Consider the following 20,989-nt stretch of genomic DNA (forward strand, 5'->3'; position numbering starts at 1 on the left):
TCAAATTCAAAGTAGAAAATTTACTAGAGTTGTCAGAATATTGTAATACACTGATATATTATTCCTTGATAAATGCCAACATTTTCTATTACCTCCCTCCCCACCAAAAAGGAACAGGAAATTCACACATTTGCAATCTATACTTAAGTACTGAATGGAACAATTCCTGAAAGAAAAAACGCTGGCATAAACATCATTTCTTCATTAGAAGTATGAGGTATGTAATAATTAGTAGAGCCTCCCTAAAGCTCCAGAAACCATATTCCCTTAGGAGAAAAAGAGCAGGAACTCCTGAAAAAATGACAGGCTCTACACAGCTCGCTGTATCTGAGGGATCAAAACGTAACAGCTCAAACATATTTCAAAGTGGTAAACGCACTTCCCCTACAAATTCATAAACTCAGAAATATTTCCTTGCAATTGCTCTTGGAACTGAAGGAGGAAACTCTCCCAGGACACACGAAATGTCCTGAGTTAGGATGAAGACAGCCCCACTGCACAGGGGCTCAGAGCCCTGTCACAGCTGAGGGCAGGGAAGGAGTGTGGGCTCACACACTCCTGTGTGCCTCAGAACCTCAGCAATCCAGGCCCTCATTAATTACAACTAATATTTCATTATGCTGTGCAATTTTCAGCCACATGGCTGTGTGCACACATCTCAGTGCCTCGTGCAGCCAATGCTTGCAATTAAATTAGAGGCCTTGTGAAGTATAAGAGGTGTATTGAAAGCTGAAATTGGTAGAATGAAGCACTGCAAGTAGGTTTTCAGCTTTTTAATTTGAAACCTTCAGACTTCTTGATTGCAGGAAGAAGTCTGAGAATACAAATCAAACTAAAAAGTAAGGAGGCAGTGAATTTCCACTCCCTCTCTTTTCAAATGGACTCTTTAAGCAGGCGGCCTTTAAGCCAATTTCATGATTTTGGAGTCTGCCTCATGCGTGTGTGAATGGGCAGGATTGAAGGTACTTTACATGGCTTATTTAAAAATAACATCCTAACCCAAGCTATAAATCACAATAAGTATTTAATGCCTTACGTATATAATAAATATTCAAGTCTAAGTATCTGGTTACAGCAGTGATTAAGAGTTCTGAAAATCAACCCCTTAAAGGACAGTCTTCAGTGGAAATAGTGTGAGTGGTGAGGCTTCCTCACCCTTCCATGCACATCTGCAGGGCACAGCCACAAGTCAGCAGCATCACAGCATCTGTCATTTCTGAGCTCTGACGCACATCCACACACCCGAATTTCACCTGAACACTGCTGTGTGAGGAGTTAAAGCAATTCTTAAAGCAGAGAGGAGCCAGCCTGACAGGAAGCTCTAAACCTTGCAGTGTTTGGAGCAGCTTGGTGGGGTTTCCGGTGGGAAGAGAGAGTGAAGGAGAAGAGAGAATCTCAGGGGGCTATCTGTAAATTCTAGTTTTTAAACAAACCTTGATCTTTGTTGTGTTGGGGAGGAACTACCTCTGACTGGCCAGCCCAGCCAGCAGGAATGAATCAGAGCTGCAGACAGAGATTCCTGCAGCCTTCTTCCCTTCCAAATCCCATTCCATTTGCAACAATGCAGGCAGAGAGAGCAGGCTGGGCTGCTAACAGGAGCACAGGCAGCAGAGCAGCCCAGCAGCCCTGCCCTCTGCACTCAGGCTGCACAGAACGCTGCACCTGCAGCTCAGAGCCCTGCAGCCCTCAGCACCAGAGCGGTGTCACCGCCCCTTGTTCCGCAAGTGTGACACTGAAACTGGAGAATGACATCCCCAGTGGATCATCCTCTGTGACAGGCTGTGACTCTTGTGCTAATCCAGGGGGTTTGGGAAAACATTTCTGTGGCAGGTATTGTTGGAAAACCCTAATGGGTAAAATAAAAACAATTCAGCATCAAATCTAAAGATTTAACCGATGAAGCTATTTGTTCTGTTGGTATGGACTTTTTCCTGGACAAGGAATCTGAAGCAAAGATTAAAAGTGATTGTTGTACAGGTTACCACACCAGCAGACGTGGGACCTACCTGCACCCAATTCCCTTTCAGGACAGCTACAAGGCTGCTGTATTTTTTGTAAACAATTGGATAATAAATTATAGTAGCAGAAAAGCTCCAGGCAAATACTTCATTAATTGGTGCTGAGTCAAAAGCATCAAAGCAGCAGCAAGTCACAGACAAGTGATTACGTTGCTCAAATGTCATTCCTTTCAAGTGTGACAATTCAATTTGTTAACCTTCCTCATCAAAGAAAAAACAGAATGAAAAGGCACTATTGCCTTCTCTGAAATATATTACTGCACCTATTTCTGCTAGATCTTGTTTTTTAGATGCCATCAAACCCCTTTTCAATACAGTTTTATTCAATTGTATCTTGGATGCTGCTGAGTTGAACAGTGACAGTGTTCATTACCCAAATATCTCTTTCTGATACTGCTCAATGCCTGTTTTTTATAGGTGGTTAGATTTTTGGAGTTGTCACTGACACTTCTTATATTTTTTCCAGGGCAGAACAGAATAAGGTGAGAGAGCTGTTTGTTGAAAGATTCTTTATGTTATATTGAATTACTATGCCATTTCATTACTTATATGTAAAAAAATGTCTCTAGACTTCCTTCCAACACACTCCATCTTGTATCACCAGCAAATTCTGACACTTCGTTATGAACTTTTCCAAATAACAGCTGATTTTCTGGAAGCAACACAAGATTACATATTTTGAAATTATTTTAAAGATATGGATTATTTATTTCTTCTATTTGTTTTTCACTCCTAATTTAGGAGTGCACTGGAGATGTGTCCAGAGGCGTTGGTGTACTGCAGTTCTGCCCGAGAGCAGTCAGAACCACAACAGGGTGTTTTTATTGCACAGGCACCAACCCCTCAGACCACTTTCTTCAGAAACACCAAATAAAAACTTCTAGAAATATAAACTACTTTTTCTTATTATCTTACAGATTCCTTGACAGCATTCTGTTTGTGGCAAGAAATTAACATATAAACAAGATGCTTTTTTGGCCCTAATTTCACAAGTCTCCTGATTTTTCATCTAGGATTTCTTGTTCTCCCTTCTCTGTTATTTGCAGGATGATCTTCAGAGCCCTTTTAAAGCCAGATTCAAAGATAAAATTTTGTAAAAACAAATAGCAGAGCTTCGTTACCTTAACTACTCAATTTTTCAGTTTGTGCTTTAGAGCACTTATTTCCAGGGTAATTTATTCTGGTGCTTTCCATGATTTGTCTTCTCCCTCTTTTTTTTTCCCTGCTTCTCATCCTACATGTGGAGAAGCAGCCGATGTTAAACACCAGCTATAGGATGTGCTTTTCTCAGTTTCTCTTATGGAAATAAATCAAGTTGTATCTTTTGCTTTTATATTCCATTGGTTCACCTAACCAGCCAAAGATCCTCACCTAGCTTGAGGAAGTTCTTCTATCACAATATCTTTAAAAATTCTCTGTATTTTTCCCTATTTGTCCTTTAAATTTCCTCTCAAACCTCAGAATGTTGTTTTACCATGAATATTTATGGGAAACTCCTACTTACTCTGTCAGTGAAACAATGGCAGGATATAACCCTTACTCCGGTGTTCTGAATTTATATTCTGCTCTGTTAGTGCCACTTGAGTTGGATTTCCATTTTATTATAGGATTATTATTTTTTGGGGGCCTGAACATTCCCTTGTACCTCGTACTATTTCTCACCTTCTTGATTCCTGATTGTTCCAGTATATACATATTTTCCCCGAGCCTAATAAGGCACTTTTAAAGAACCTCCATGCTGCTTCTATGGATTTTAATTTCCTAACTTTCCCCTTCAGGCTGTTTCTAACTTCCTCAATATAAAAATCTTCCTTTTTTGAGAAGTACTGTAATATTATTACCTTATGGCAGGTTCCCAGGGGAGGATGTTGAGCTTAATTATATTACGGTCGCTTTTAGTTAGTGGCTCAGCCCCGTTAACTTCCTGAATCCACTCATATTTTGCACCAAGACTCGGTTTGCCCTTCCAGTATTCCACAGAAATTGTGACACCTCACAGCTGACAGCCTGTGACGATGCCCAGTGATGTATCTCAGGTAATTCAGTTGTTGTTGGGCCAAGACTGAGCTGAAAACAAACTCTAGTAGTGAACTGTAAGGTAGTTCTGCGAAGCAGATTGAAATATGGCTTGTCTTTGAACTAGATCCACTGCCCCTCTGAACTTATAAACATGACTTTGAAAGAATGTACACTGTTTTCCTGATTAGAAGTCCCTTCTCTTTATTTTTTCCATTACTCATTTATTTCAACCCCAGTTTTAAAATCTATCTCATTAGAAAAGCATTCTCAATAATAGAAGTTGAAACAAACATAGACATGTGTATCCTTGTTCAACACAGAGCTGTTACTATTACATGTTAGGAGAAGACAATATTTGGGATGTACTAGACTCAATTCCTTCATTATTTTAAATCCCAAAATGATTATCTTAAAGCAACCTTTTCTTAAATTTTCCAAGAAAGAAATGTTTGCTTCATTAATGTTATAATTTGTGGTTCACATTTCGAAAGAAAACTAAAAATAATTTCTAAAACAGTGTGTCTTTCTGACATAAACACAGCTAACTTACATTTCTGCAGTTTCCAGGATTGTTTCGCTTGTACAAAGCAGTAAAAGTATCCTGCTCTTTCCATTTTTCTCGTACTATAAGAACCAAGAAAGCAGGAATTTGTTTAGCTCATTGGCTCCATTTATCCCGAGCCAAGACCATGATCTTGGAAACCCTGTAACTTGGCTGAATACAGCACAAAGTTCTTTGCAAAAAGCCAGTGCAATTAGAACAACACAGTGTATGCTCAGTCTCAAAATTAAGACGATAAAGTTTCAAACAGCTAGAACTGAAACAAAGTATCATGGACCCAGAGCTTTAATCAGCTCAACACAAACCCTAATTCCCCCCGTTTTTGGTGAAATGAGGAATTGTGTGCTTGAGGACAGCGTTGAGAAAACACCATTTCCCTTTGTGTGAGTGGGCAGAAGTGACACAGAAAGGAGGGAACACAATGGGAGGAGTGCAGGATCTGTGCAGCTCGGAGCCCTCTGAGCCCCCCGGGCACAGCGCCCCTGCACTCGTGCTGCAGCCCCAGTGCCCACCCTGCAACCAAAGCTGCACAAAACACAGCGCTGCCGATCCCACCATGGCCCCAAAGCCCCTTCACTGCACCCTGACACTTCTACCAATGCATCAGCCCCAGTGCCCCCCTTGCAACCAAAGCTGCACAAAACACAGCACTGCCGATCCCACCATGGCCCCAAAGCCCCTTCACTGCACCCTGACACTTCTACCAATGCATGAGACATGAAAATCACTGTAATCTCTGCTTTGAACCACAGCACTTCAGCAAATCAAATACATAAAATACACTACCAGCATTCTGGTTCATTATGTTTCAATTCACCTGAATTATTCATGGGTTGGCAAAGGTAAATTTCTGTTTTATTGAATAAAGGAATTCTCAGGCCTTATTAAAAGTGACTTTAGTTCTGCTCAGATTGACAGTAATTTTCTTTCATGCTTTTTTTTTTTTTTTACCATTCATATAAGGTGATTTAGAAGTTACTAGGTTAGTAAGGAGCAAATTAAGTTCACTTCACTTACTCATTTGCTACCTTTTTTTTCCTTAGAGCACTTAGTCCTGGAAGTTGAAATATTTAAGCAGATGGTAAAATAAAATTTATATACATTGATGAAATGTAAATGCATTTTATACAAAATAGGGGATTATGTGGATTGTGTAGAACTATGTTCCCTTTGGTTTTTTATTTGTACCATATAAGTTTAATACACTATTTTAAAGGAAAAAATTTTAATGGACCATATAATTTGTAAGGAGAATGTATCTCTACAAGAACTGTAAAATGTTGCAAGTTACAAAACGCTGACTCACTAAACTGCAGGAAAACCACAGTGTTCAATGCTGCTGCTTCAAGGATGACATTGCTTTTAAATTAAGTAATCCATTACACATTTCTTTACCAAACATTTGTAAATACAGGGTTTGATCCAGTTTTACCTGCGGCCTTCCCAGCCCCACAGGCCTTTGGAGAGACTTGGCTCCTGTCTGTGGAACAGTTATTTTTGATTCTCCCGAGTGAGGGAGGAGCAGCAGAGGGGCAGAGCCAGGGCTGGTTCTGTGGGGCAGGTCCCTAACGCTCCCTGCCTCTGGGTCTGGCTGCTCCTCAGCCTTTGGGCACGGGGTTTGTTTGGAGCTGTCCTGGCTGTGTCTGTCAGGCACCCCAGGGCCAGGCACAGCCATCTCCCACCCTTGTTCAGGTGTGTTTGACCTCGGGGCTCCTTTCCAGGCTCACACCAGCACTGACTCTGCCCTGGCTGTGTCTGTCAGGCACCCCAGGGCCAGGCAGAGCTGTCTCCCACCTTTGTTCAGGTGTGTTTGACCTCGGGGCTCCTTTCCAGGCTCACCCCTCTGCTCACACCAGCACTGACTCTTGCTCTTCCCCAAACTGGAGCAATCCTGTCCTGGCCATGCTGTCCTGTCACATCCTGTGGGGCCATTCTGGGCAAGGGGAGCAGCAGAGTGGCAGCTGCCCCTGCCTCACAGTGCCTTTCTCCTGAGGTTTCCTGACCTGATGGGATCTCCAGAGTGCTCAGGGTTCCCCAGCCCCACTCTCCTGAGGTTTCCTGAGCTGATGGGATCTCCAGAGTGCTCAGGGTTCCCCAGCCCCACTCTGCTGAGGTTTCCTGACCTGATGGGATCTCCAGAGTGCTCAGGGTTCTCCAGCCCCACTCTGCTGAGGTTTCCTGACCTGGTGAGATCTCCAGAGTGCTCAGGGTTCCCCAGCCCCACTCTGCTGATGTTTCCTGACCTGATGGGATCTCCAGAGTGCTCAGGATTTCCCCAGCCCCACTCTCCTGAGGTTTCCTGACCTGGTGAGATCTCCAGAGTGCTCAGGATTTCCCCAGCCCCACTCTCCTGAGGTTTCCTGACCTGGTGAGATCTCCAGAGTGCTCAGGATTTCCCCAGCCCCACTCTGCTGAGGTTTCCTGACCTGATGGGATCTCCAGAGTGCTCAGGGTTCCCCAGCCCCACTCTGCTGATGTTTCCTGACCTGATGGGATCTCCAGAGTGCTCAGGATTTCCCCAGCCCCACTCTGCTGAGATTTCCTGAGCTGGTGGGATCTCCAGAGTGCTCAGGGTTCCCCAGCCCCAGCCGTGCCTGCTGCTGGCTGAAGAGAGCCCAGGGTGCCTGGTCACACCTCCAGCAAGGTGTACAACCCCCCTGCACACTCATTACCAACAATCCAGCACCCAGCTCCTCAGGAGAGTCTGTCATCTATTGTCTTTGAGGAAGAGCTCACGTAAGCACTTTTCTCATGTGGTTTGCTATTAGAAACCTCTCCTCATTTACGCTACAGCATCGCTCAGGTCCGTGCCTCTGCTGCCACTTGTGTGCTGTCCCTGGGCTGTTACAGTGATTGAGAACCCAGCTGATGGAGATTCACCAGATTTTTAAGAATGCCAAAAATATAAAGGTTTTTGGGTGCTTTACTCACTCTTTTATTTCTTCTCAAGGCATTCAGTTAGCATAAAAATAATGATTATTACATAAATTAAAGTTGTTGCAATTCAGCTGCAGGGATTGCAGTCCAAAGCCAGTGAAGATAGATCAAGGTTTTAAAAAGTATCTGCTGTAAATTAAAAACAAATGGTTGAAAGTATTTTGCAGACCTCTCTCCCACAGATTGTATATTCCATTTTCCAAATTAAATCTAAGAGAGAATATTACTTTATTGAGATTTATGGAATAATTTCTTTAAAAATTCCAGCAATATGAGAATGTAGGCAGACACTGACAATGAAGAAAAATAAGTGTCAGCTACTAAGTGGTTTCATCTTTTGGAGCTTTTTATGTTTTTGGTAATGGGAAAAATTAGTTCTGACTGCTTTTTAAAGCTAAAATTATATATAAACCATTAATTAGGGGCAGATCATTTGTCCAACTTTTACTGCAGAGGGGATAAAATGGGTGGAAAACATGATAATATAGCAGTGCTCCTTGGAGGAAGTGTTCCTCCCTCAGCCCAACTCGCTGATCCTGTCTAAGGAATAAGACTTAAGAGCTTGTGAGAAAATGTGTGTAAGAGGATATAAAGGAAAATTGTTCTGTGGCATCTGGGGGAAATATATTCAGAAATAGCAGTTGGGCCGTATTAGCTACAAAAGTAAATGTGTTCCTCAATTTTTCACCTCTTTCAAGACAAACACGGCACCCTTTTTCTGTGTGCAAGGGAGGTGACAAAAGGAAACCAGAGCTCGGATGGACAGGGAAGCACAGGGAAGCCCCAAGGACACAGGAGTGGTTTGGAGAGCTCCAGTGCACCACGGATCCCCTGAGGGATTCCCAGGACCTCATTACAGTTTTTGGGGTGTCCAAGAGCTTAAAGGGATGATGAATCCTGGAGCCTAAGTGGACTGTTAAACCTCCTCCCATTAAAGAAAAACATGTGGTTGAAACTGTGCTGGCTAAAAACCATGGAATTTTCTGCGTAACTTTATTCCTTCTTTGCCATTTTGTGTTGGCTATCGTGATCTGCCTGTTATATTTCAGCAAACGCAATAATTTCCTTTTAATTAGATAATTGCCATGTTATTCATTGGTTTTGATCACTTCTAAATTCAGCTTTTGGTTTTAACAAATGTAGTTTCAGAAGATGATGGATTTTTACATTTTTTAAACCGCTAAATGTTCAAAAAGGATTTGTACACATAACCAAATTAAAGTAGGGATTATCTAGCACTGTGTGTGGGATACAGCTATAATCTATACAGAGCATGGAAAAGAAACTGGCATTCTCAATTGCACTGCACACATCTCAGTAATAACAGGGTATGAGGCATACAATTTCATGGAACACCCACAATGAAAATTATTCTTTCCAAACACAGAATTGTTTTGGAATAAGTTAGGTTAATTGGCACCATGGGATTCCTCTCAAGGAAACACAGAACATTAAAATCTACACATGTGCATGTAAAATGATAAAGTATTATCTTCTTTCCCCTCTCAGCCCCTCAAATCTGAGACACGCTACCCAAAATCAACAGAAACGATTCTGTTTTGTTGACTCAAATCTCCTCAGAATAAACTGGCAATTCCTCCTCTGCTCAGCTCACAACCTGATAGACACCGCACTGTTCCACAACTGCTAGCTCGACCACGCTTATCTGGTGCAGGCTCACACAAAAACAGAGGTCTCCAGAGCCTTTGGCACATGCTTTTTAGATGGCAAGAAACTTTCTTCTCAACAAAACTGTATGGTGCTAAGATACAGCCTCTTTCAAAGGCCCCTATTAGGATTAGAACCAAAATCTGCAAATGGTTAATGAGAAATCCAGGCACATTTCACTGTCATTAGACAATCTTTGGTTAAAACAGTATTTTACAATTTCTGAACACAGTTAAAGTGTATGAAGTCCTTACAACAGTAATATTGCCCTCTCGAAAATCACAGATAATTTACACCTGATTAAGAAAAAGAAGTTTTCCTTTTCATGGAGAGGGCTGGATTCTCATGCACTGTGTTGTGCTGTGTGCATTGTGTCTGTATTGTTACTGCTTAAGGTCACTCTAACCAATTATATTCTACTTTATCTTTAAAATGTCCTGATCTTTTCACACTTGGCCATTTGCACACCTCGACCATGATTTCTCTCTGAGTTTTCTGCTCCAATTATGTCAAAGCCCTGAACTGTGGTGCCCGTGGGCAGGTGCCAGGTGAGGTGTGGCCCCAGCAGTGCTGCCTGCTGTGCCACAGCTGTGCCTGCTGCTCTTGTGAGCCCTGGATGAGAGGAACCTCCCTGACCCTGACCCTGACATCGCCTGCTCTCCACCTCTGAAAGTCTCCATCACTCCCCTCTGCAGGCTCAGGGGAAAGCCAAGGCCTGGCATTTGCAACAACACGGGCAATGCAGTGTTCCAGTGTCACCAAAGGCAGGCTGGAGTCCCCCTTTTCATACCCTGAAAGAGGAGTTCCAGGACACCCAGGAAATCTGCTGAGCATACACTTAAAATAATTGTCAGATATTTCTATGGAGGTTTTTTTTCCCTGCAAAGAGAACTGACTCTTAAAATATTTGTAAGGAATTAAATAGAAATATAGCATTTAAAAAACTTTAGAAATTAAAACACTCACACAAAATAGTCTTACTGATATTAATTTGAAAGCAAGATGAACTAAGAAGGTGACTATAGCTTGCTATTTAGGGGAAGTTTGTGTTTAAGTGTTTCTGACAAGGAAAGCCATAGTCTTAGATCAGAGAGGAAGGTGATAGAGGTTGACTTTAACTCGTATGTTCTCCACAGTGATCTCTGACACCATTGAACTGAGATTTTCTGCCCCTTTTCCCTTCTCTCCCCTGCCCTGCCCTTTCCTTCCTCAGAGACTTTGCCCTTTATCATGGTGCTCCCATGAGATGCATGAGAAATATTTTATTACTGGCTAAAAAAAATATAAATAACTGAATCTCTACCCAAGTGCAAGTGGTGATTGCATAGTGGCAGACTGGAGGACCCCATTTTGCAGGGTTCTGCTCTCAGCACTGTGTGAGGCACAGGGCAGCAGAGTGCAGATAACACCAGAGCTCAGTCACAGTCAAAACCAAAACAGAGCAAAACAAACAAACAAAACGGGAGCAACAAACTGAAAACAACCCGGGGTTCAGAGATGAGAGCAGCTGAACATGAGCTCGTTCACTCGCTGGAGTCTGCGGTACAGAACGATTTTCCAGCTACAGGGACTTGATTCCACCTTGGCAGCAGCAAGGTGCAGACTTGGCCACTTTGTGCAGTCCTGAGGCCTTCGCTTCAGAAGGATTTGGGGAAGTTGAACCATTATAGGGAAGGACCACAAAAATGATTTAAGGACTCACTCTAGTTGCAGCCCTAGAGCTACTTAGCTTTTCAGAAAGTATCCTGAAAGGTGATTATAGCGTTTGATTCCCAGGAGAAGTGCTAAGCTCCTAATTTTTCTGTTGTTGCCAAACCGTACCTTGATGCCTTCCCTTCTGAACAATATATTTTAGACCAATATATTTTAGACCAACACAGGTTTTCGGGCTCAGGAGAGAAGAAAGTAAGTGAAAATTGATGTAATAGGTTGTGTTACATTTTATGGTGACTGCTGCTAACCCAAAGGTTTCCAAATCTGAAGAAATAATACAGGTAATAAGATGAAATACAGTCACAGGAGTATGAAAAGTTGGAGAACTGCTACAGCATTGACCATTTTTATGTAAGTTAGATACAATCTTGATACAACGCTGAATTGTGACGGGAAATCAACATGGAACAATAATTGACAGCATTCCAGAAGTAAAATATCTTCCAACAGACTGAGGAGTTTTCCATTGGTACTTACCCCGTAACTAGATGTAATTTCTCACCTCCACCTTCCAGCCCAGTCCCGCCAGTGCCCATTCCCAGCCCTGCCCTGACTGGGAGGGCTCCCAGTGCAGGGGATGGGGGCTGTCCATGCCAGCAGCCCCCACCTCTGAGTGTGCAGGGCCAGCCCTTCCACACGGGCTCTACAGCAGCCTCCCACCAGGGAGCCTGTGCTGCCTTTGGGATGAGCCCAGAGGGAAGGAGCCCCTGCTCCTCTGCAGGGCACCCCGGGCATCCCCCGGCCCCTCCTGTGTCCACTCCCGGGCACCCAGAGGGCAGGGGAGGCCCCAGGACAAACTTGCTGCCTCTGGCACCACAGCAAAACTCATCTGAATTCCGCAGGGTGGAAATGAGCCCAAAGGATGAAAACACAAAGATATCGCTGTGGAATGCTGGCGCTGAACTGTTTCATTTGAATTTAAAGTGAGGAAAAAATGAAGGGAAAGAAAAAAGTCTGATAAGAGTTACAAGATGCTCTTTCCCCTTCCCACTACAAGTTTTCACTTCTTTGCCAGAAAGAACTATGGTGCCTCTTGTCATTGCTCCTTTTTGTTATTTAAATTTCATTAATATCTAAAAAACACTCTTCCCATTTCTCCCGCACACACGCTAGAACACAAAGAAGTGCCCGAGTGTAAAATCGCACCTTTATTCCGCTCTGCACAAGCTTGTGAATGTCCAGGAAGGGCTCCTTGAGGATGTCCCCGTGGGCGGTGAGGGTCCTGACGTAGCCCTCCTTCTCCAGGATGAAGAGGCGCTGCGAGCCGTCCCCGCCGTGCACGGCGCCCACGGGCTGCCTCAGCCCGCTCACCACCTCCTGCAGGCAGAAGCAGCTGTGCTTGTGCTTTCTAGAGAAACCAGAGACACTGTCAGGCATCTCCTCTTGCTCCTGACCGTCACACAGCAGTGTCCCTAAAAGATAAAATTAGCGCTCTGCAATGGCGTCAGAAACAGGCTGCTAGCAAAACATTTCTTTATATATTAGTGTGTATAAATGATCTCCTTGAACGGATGCAAACACAATGCAGAAAATCAGCTTGAGCTTCACTCGAGGAAAATTTGGTCTGCATACAAAAAAGAGAGCATTAAATAAACTTAAATCCAAAATGCAGAGCGATGGGAGGGGGAAAAAAACTGGCAAAAGAAGAGAATAATTTAGAAATACAGAATTTCTACTCTAAAATAAACACAGTAAATTTCATCACTTGGATAGAATTTGGCCTCTAAAATCCATTTTGAAATAATGACTTAGGATGGAATAATCTAATTTAATTATTTTCACAAAAAAAAAAAACCCACAAATGAAATAAAATGAAGATCACGACATGAATGTTTTACTAATAAACTTATCCTCACTGTTTAGTAACATTAAATTTAGGTACAGATTGCTTCCCAGAACTACAAATGAGCCCTGGGCTGGATAACCAAGATCCACAGGGTGGGTCAGAGCAGGATTCTAACACCTTCTCAGCAAGGCCAATATCAGATGCACTGAAGTGCTGAACTTGTGTAACTTTCTCTTTTGACAAACACGAGCAGCAGCAAAAGCAAGGCACATCTGGCAAACACAGCTGCTCACACTGAGCTGCCTCACTGTGCAAACCACAGGCTTTGCTAGGGGAGTTTTTTCAGATTAAACAGCATTTATCTTTATGAACCTGCTGATCTCTTCCTCTTTGTCGTACTCTTCCATGTGGTCCAGGGAGTTGGAGGCTGGCCCTCGCACTTGTTTTCTTGGAAAATCTGGAAAGCACACACCACCATCTTTTCTTGCATAGTAATAGCAAAACTCATCAGCTGTAGTTTGGAGGAAACCTTAAGAATGCAAAAGAGCATACAAATATTTAGTGTGTTGTCATGTCTGCAGTTCTGTGTCATCAAACTCATCTTTAAATAGATTATAGTGGAAAAAGAGGTCATTCTAAACAAAGGGCTATCTGCAAAAAAGGTCTGCTCTGAGTAAACACAAATGTATAAACACAAACTGAGCATTGCCTTTTACAGTTTATTCATCTGTATTTGTATTAAACCTCATTTTCAGTCTGCTTAAGTTTGATTCAAAATGACACAACAGTTCACTCACTAAAAAATTCAGACAAAGTTCAGAGCTGAGGCTGTGATGCACTTCTCCCTGCGTTTAACCCTATAAATCTGCTGTAAAATAGCCTGGCCAGCTTCTGTTTAACTTTTTTAAAATAAGTGATTAGCTCTAGTCAAAATCTCAGTGAGGGCTCTGGTAAAAGACATGCAGTAAAAACTCTGGGATGCTGCCAGCACAGGACAGTGGCTGGAGAGGTTTTAGGTTAAAATGAGAAGGAGAAACACAAAGCTGATAAAATGAGAGTCTTTGAAGAAAAACCCTGCCACTGCTGCTATTACGATCTTGCATTATGTTTAAGGACATTAAAAAAAAAAAATCTATGTCTGTTCACAAACTTATTTCTAGTCCTTTCTATCCAGGTTTTAATCAGGAGCGTTAAATCTAAGAAGACAGAGCCTGGCTAGTTGTACATGTACGATTTCACCGGAACATTGTTAAGATAATATGTTTTAAGTTACCTTTGTTCCTGTTTGCATTACTGGCAACTGTCTCAGGGTGTACTACAGTCCAGGACATAACTCATAGGATACATGGAATTAGCACTTAATTGGAATTAGAGGCCTAATTTATGCATGGCTTTAGCACTTGTGAATGATGCAGTAATCCATAGATCTTGGCCATAAAACCTCTGGCTTACAGCGTCCAATAAGAACTGATCAGGGACAGCTGTGCTTCCTTGGAAAATGCCAATTTCTTACAGGCAAAGCCTTTTCAGAAACATTATCAGTTCTGACAAAATTGTACTTAACATGATGTTTCTGGTCCAAGCTCAAACTTCTGGTCTAAATGAAAAAGACAGAACCAGACAGCAAACCTTGTGTCACTGTACTCCAATGCCTTGTAATTAGGGTGTTTCATTAGGAAGAGGAATATTCAGGTCAATGCCCCTCATCTGTCAGGCAAGAGTTTGACCCCAAGTCTCCCATTTCCCAAGTAAATGTCCTAACAACGACTTTATTAGCTATCCTGGGGTGGTCTCTCTGTGGCTTTCTTCATGGAAAATTTCGAAAGACTTCAATTTCTTCCTTATGTGGAATAGGAAAATCTTTTGGATCCCAGAGTTCTTGTGGAGTGAAAAGCCTTTCCCACCCAACTATACTTTTTTTTCATATACATCTTCCTTTAAAAATATTGGAAAGATGACACAACAAAGCCTGCCTTGATTTCTATAAAATAATATCTGGAAACACATGGTAGTGTGTTGTGGTGTAAAAGTTTAATTACCGTGATCTGGAGCTTGAGTAAATTTCATCTCTGAGGAGCTGCTTTTAATTTATAGTAGTTATTTGGAGAAAATTGGAGATTTAATTTCAAGTGGAACAACTGAAGAGGAACTCTGATATAATCATAGAGTAGTATTCCAAGGCTTATAAATATAATGCCAAAATCAAAGGTAATCTAAGATCTTGCAGCTGAATTATTTGACTTAAGAATACAGGGGTTTGTCTTTAATAATTTATTTATCTAGGCACAGTGGGTCATTCAAAAAATGCAACAGCAAATTAGAGGTGTACGATTACTACGAGTTTCTAGACTTTTCCAAGTATGCAGTTTACTGTTTCCTAAAGATGAATTTCTCTTGGCTTGAGTGTTCTCCTCAGTCAGGGGAGCCCAGAGCAGGTTGTGTCCCCTGCAAACAACAGCCAGGTGCAAACTCACTGGGCCAGGGCAGTGCCTCTTCCTAGATGGAACACTAATCCCTGTGCCCATGAAATATTTTATCATGCACTGCAGTGGATGTGCACTGCAGTTGCCTTTTGCTGTTTAGCAAACCCACCAGCACATCCTGAGAAAGGATAAGGCTTCTGAACCACTTGCATTAGAAATGCTTGTGAAAAAGTGGAGTTAGAATTAAACCAGGAAAAATGCTGCATTGCTGGAGGGAATGCACCCTCTGTAAATACAGTTCCACCTGTGCATTAAGGGTGGAATTTTGCTATTTTGTTCTATAAAAACCATAGAAATTTAGAAAAAAAAATCTCCACGTGTTATATATGCTTCATTTAACATACTAACAGCTTCACTGAGGACATTTAGAGAAACGTTTGCTTCTACTCTCCTATCTGCTTGTAGCCATTTATTATCTTCTTTCTCATGCTCAGATTGTAAAGTCTTTAGTGTACAGTTTTCCATTTTGTTCAGAGTTTGTACAGTGTCCAGAAGAATGGTCCCTGACAAGTGCCCCTAAGCACTAGAATTGTTTGGAGAAAAGAAAAAAAAAGTAATAGGGACTGCAACCCTTGGTCCTGTGTGAATTCCTGTACTTACTCATTTATTTTAAAAGACTCATACATATTATTACAGATTTCCTACCAGCTGTGTACGTGTTGACAGAGCGATGCCTGTGTTAACCAAGAAAATTGAGATCACAAAGGATGATTAAACATCATGTTTAAGTGTCAGATTTTGCACAGGCTTGCATTTCTATGCTAAACTTTCTGTCTTGCAAACAAGAATCCAACGACAGGCTTTTCAGTTAAGGCAGCTACAGTGAAGGCTTTCTGTGCTGGCCTTTATAAAACACTGTGGGAATAAATTGCAAGATTAGAAGGCTTTTCAAAGGAAAACTGCTCCCAGCTGATCCCCACCTCCTCTGTGCACTTGTGCTCGCAGCCAGTTGTTCCTCACGCTGTATCTCCCCTGCTCCCCTGCCTTCCCCAGGCACTTTGTGGATTCCCTGGTGACCCCTCTGTCCCCTCTGACACACCTGCAGAGCCATGGCAGCACGTCCCAGTCTCTGCAGCAAGCCAGGTTCCTGCTCACCCTCTCCTCTTGGCGCTGCACACAGGACTGAGCATCATCCCCTCACCTGAGACACCTGCACTGCCTCTGAGGGCAAATGCAAGCCAGGCTCACCTGCTCTATTCCTGCAGCTTGTATTTAAAGCAGCTTTCACCTTGGGGGTTTTTCTGATTTACACCTTTGACAGCTAGATGTGAATTTGTTCACAAACCCCCCATTCTCCTCTCTTCTCGGCTGCCAGTAAAAACCAAACCAAAGAGGTGATTTCAGACAGATTGTTTCAGAATGCACTGAGCCCACCCAGCTCCCACCATTTCCAGCTTTCCAGGCACTGGGGACCCTCTGTCCTGCTCACACTCTGCAGGTCCCTCACACAGGGTTCATCCCCCTCGTGCCCTTGTTACCAGCAGCAAATCTACAGCCACCACTGTTTGTCTGCAGGTTGGCTATAAAATCAGCCATGGTAGAACTTCTGGAGTGCTCTGTGAGTTGTACAATCTCTTAGAACTGCAGTGTTTTGGGCTAGAATTCCAGCATTTTGGAACGCCCTGGCTGGTGCTTGAAAAATCCTATCAGACTCAATATTCCTAAAGAAGTCAGTGGAAGTCCTGATGCAGGCATAACTGGTGGGAAAACTGCTGTCTTCAAAAGATCTGCTGGAGTTTTCATCTTCGCAGGAGACAGAACAATAAATGAATTTTTGAAGCTAACTCATGAAAAAAAGTGATACAGAACTTCTCAGCCTTCTTGGTTATCAGGTACTGCTAATATTTCAATCCTAGAAAAGATGCTTGTTGCCTTAAAACGTTAATAATATTTCTCATTTGCACAGGACTTAAGGGATAAAATTATTTTTGTAGTCAGCAATTTCCTTAAACTCTGTTGTATTGGTGTTCAGAAACAATTAGCACTCCTAATGGAGGAATAGCAATTATTTGACATTTTAACAAATGCACAGTGAATCACTGCCAGAGACCTTGGGTTTGGGGGCCTGTTAATTTTCAACTCTTTGTAAAATACTCAGGCCAAGCTAAAAATATAGCTTCCACATTTTCTATTTTTTCTTTCTTTTGCAATAAATGTTATTTCAGATATACAAGTCTCACAAGGAAAACAGAACCCTCAAATAAGTTATATTAATTACTTATATTTCAGAATGAACAGGAGTCTGAAACTATATTAAAATCCTGTAGGCCATCTTCTCAAAAAGAGGGACCTGAATCTTGATGACTGCTTTAGGAAATCCTGGAATATCGTATCAACGACCACAAGTAGCAGTCAGCTCACCAAATTAATCCTGCCCGTGGATTTAAGCGTGCAACAAGTTTTTGTTAGTACAACCTACTTTCAGGACAAGCATTTAGAACGATTATTAGCACTGATTGATGTAGGAAAAATCCTATTTTAACTGATGCTAAAGTATGTAAGCTCTTTCCCTGCAAAGCACAGCGCTCTGCCCAGTGCTCAAGTTATGCTTTCATCTGGTTATCTTTCAAGGCAACCTGGGTGGTCACAAAAAGCACTTGACATCTTGATGCACTTCAGCAGTTTTACATATACACAAACTTTGTAGAAAAATAAATTTGTCATTCGTCACCACATATGCTGATCTGAGGAGCGAGGTTGCTGTGGCTGCAGCTCCTGTGCTGCTCAGCCCTGTCTCATTCTCCCTCCCTCCACCTCCTCCTTCTTTCCCCTTTTCCCTCTTTCACTTTCTCCAATTAAACAAATTGTTTCCTCATAAACACAGAACTCCACAAAACAACTCTGAGGGTCTCTCTCTGCAGAATATGAAAATCATTTGTGCTAGCTACAAACTCATGTCAAAAATGTCTTTGTGCTGACTTCTTATATGGGCCAAACATTTAGAATATCTAATCTGTTATCGCTCTTCAGCAGGCAGTCTTGGCAACTGTGATCTCTCCTGCTTTGCTTTGGGGAATGTGATAAAGAGCAAGAAACAGCTGGTTTAAGAAAGCCTTAGAAACATCTCCTAGTTTATAAAGACAATAATAATATTTTCATATTTGAATGGGTTGAGATACATGTTAAACCACAGTAAAGGGAAAAAGTAAGTCAATTCAAAATGTTTTCTCAAGTCAATAAAAAAACACTGCAAAAAAATCCCTGCACTCTTGGGGTTTCAGGGAAAACAAGTACAGACTGTACACATGCAATTAAAAAACCGTCCTCCAAATCCCATCTACTTAAACTATCCCCTGTACTCAAATATGTTTATATTATATTACAAAGCTGTGTTCATATGTTAAAAGTGACTATTCACAAATTCATTTTTCATCTCATTATCAAGGCCTTTTTCCCAGTCTGTGTTTCTGGTTTAAAGAAAAAAAAAAACTCAACCAATTTAATTATTTTCTCCTGTATGGCATTGTTTATAAGTAGTGTTTGGACAGGGAAAAAAGCATAGTTTAAAAATGACAGTCTTAAACATATAAATAATTTACTATTGGGAATGCCAGAGATGTTGTTTAACATAATAGTGTCTTCAGACAGTGTTTGTGAGGAGCCATCCTCTGCGGTTATTTTGTTGATACAGTTACAAGTGATAGCACACATTCGGTGACTGCCTCAGACAACACAGGGCAAACTCTGCTTTTGGTTACGTCCAGCCACCTCCACCGACTGCAGGGAGGAAGTGTGGGGTAAGTTAAGAATTTGGTTGTTAACAGCACCCTGGAAGTGATTCAAAGATCACAGAAGTCTATCAAATCAGGCCCTTTGATTTCACTGGGCTTTAAACCCTGTGGAAAAAACATCAGTTTCTAGGGTAACAAAACCAGAAAAAACACTTTGCTGTAACTTTGCTGAGGTTACAGCAAACAGGCAGGACCTTTTAAAGCAATCTAAAGCAATCTATCATTTAGAATAGCCTTCTGGATGGGCAGCTGCTTGTTTGCATGATTAGAATGAACACACTGACATTTCAGCCAAGGTGATGGTTTCAGGTGCCTTTGACAACAATCAAACCACGTGTGTGTCATGGCGAGTTCACCAGGAGGTGGCAAGAAAGCCCTCCAAGCATTCACCTCCCTCCACAAGATCTGCTGTGGGGACATTCTGTCCCTGCCTGGGGAACTTCCCTGGGTCCCAGCGGGGACTTTTCCTGTTCAGAGCTGGATCTGTAATGCCCAGGCAATATCAGCGCATCAGGACATCCAGCCCCATATTTCATTAGGGGTTTTACCTGGTATGTGGCCTCTGCAGGTGTAATAGAACTCTTTACAATAGTCTTTGCACAGGTAGGGCAGCGTTAGTTCCTTGTCAGGAGTGTCCCCTTTCTCAGGAGACTGGAACAGGTTCTGAGCGTGAGGTGAGCAGTGTGCACACTTGATTTCCTCCAGTAGCTTCGCACATTCTGTGTTGTTGGTGACAGAAGGGACCTGCAAGCCACAAACCAGAGACAAGTAAACCTGTGACGTGTCCCAGCTCACACAAAGAAGGATTGCAGGGCCTAATGCCATAAATGATGCTAGTGGATCCAGTACAGGTACTATCAGAGCAGAGAGTTCCATGCCACTGTTCTGGAGGAGCAAAAGTTATCACTGTGAAATGTGCAATATGCCGTTGGTACAGTGAGATTTTAATTTCTCTCATTTCTTACAGAGGAGGCTTACAGAATCTTCTGTAAGATTGCCTATCTGAGCTTGCTTCTCAGACAAGAATAACAGTACTCAAGTTATTTTAAGGACCCGTGCTTGCCATCACATAGGCAGTCTCTGCACCAGAGGAGTCATTAATATGAGGGAGTTACAGCAGCAGCCCGACTCACTTCTCTTACGAGAAATACCTATAATCCTAACTGTAAGCTGGCCTACCCACGTGTTCAGAGACTAAAAATTAGAATTCTCCCATCACAACACATCAGGAAAACCACATCTAGGTATTTGTAAAATAGGTGTATCTTGAACAACCCCAGAGCCTGGCTGCTGAAATGACTGCTGTGGAACTCAGCAGGTGCCATGGATTTTTCATGCTTTAAATGCTGCTCTGCTTTTTGCTCTCTCTAATGCACAGTATTTGGAGGTGGTAAACCCTAAATGTTTTCAGACATATTTTTCTATTATAAGTGCCAAAGTAGAATTTGTAGTATCCTGTTTGTGCCAATATGGAAACTGTAGCTTTGTCCTGGAAAAAAGCATATATTATATATATATTATTATTATAGCACTTAAAGAGGCCTGAAACCACAACTGATGATGTGTTGAAGTAAACTCAGGAGCCTAAGGAGTGCAGTGTCATCAAATCGTGAAAAATAATGGAAAGCAGCGTGGTTGTCTTTATTGGCTTTTGAATGCAGTGTGCTTTGTTCATCTATTGTTAACCACATGGATTGTTTTTTGATCATTCATGCCAATGGTGGGCAGTGGGAAATGTGTTCCCTCTGCTGAGAGGGTCTGAATCTGATCCAGTGCAAAAACAAAGCTCAGGTTCTTTCTGCTGTTTATATAGTGCAGTTATAAACAGAGACTGTAAGACACTTCTGTTAAGAAATATTGATGTGGTAAATACAGGTATTGTACGACATTTGTAAATATTTGCAAATCACACATTTGAAAATATTGCTAGCTTTTCTATAGTTCGTATATCTGAGCTGATTTACAGAAGGACTTGTCAATGTCATTCCCTTGCCATGTCACACTAAAGGGAATTATCTAAGTTACTTCTGATAAATACATTATTTAGTGCAGGAACACTCTGGATAGGCTTG

At 42.0% G+C, this 20,989-nt stretch overlaps 1 protein-coding gene across 1 annotated transcript in view; it reads right to left on the reverse strand.

Moving 5' to 3' along the window:
- HHIP (hedgehog interacting protein) overlaps positions 1–20,989 on the reverse strand; it is a 57,914-nt gene that overhangs the window by 31,146 nt on the left and 5,779 nt on the right. The window contains exons 2-4 of the mRNA XM_063415478.1: positions 19,466–19,661; positions 13,076–13,232; positions 12,064–12,265 (exon numbers count right to left, since the gene is read on the reverse strand). Coding sequence (XP_063271548.1) covers positions 12,064–12,265; positions 13,076–13,232; positions 19,466–19,661 — 555 coding nt within the window. The remainder of the gene's footprint in view (positions 1–12,063; positions 12,266–13,075; positions 13,233–19,465; positions 19,662–20,989) is intronic.

Source organism: Prinia subflava, chromosome 18, assembly GCF_021018805.1.
Source record: "Prinia subflava isolate CZ2003 ecotype Zambia chromosome 18, Cam_Psub_1.2, whole genome shotgun sequence".
NCBI lineage: Eukaryota > Metazoa > Chordata > Aves > Passeriformes > Cisticolidae > Prinia > Prinia subflava.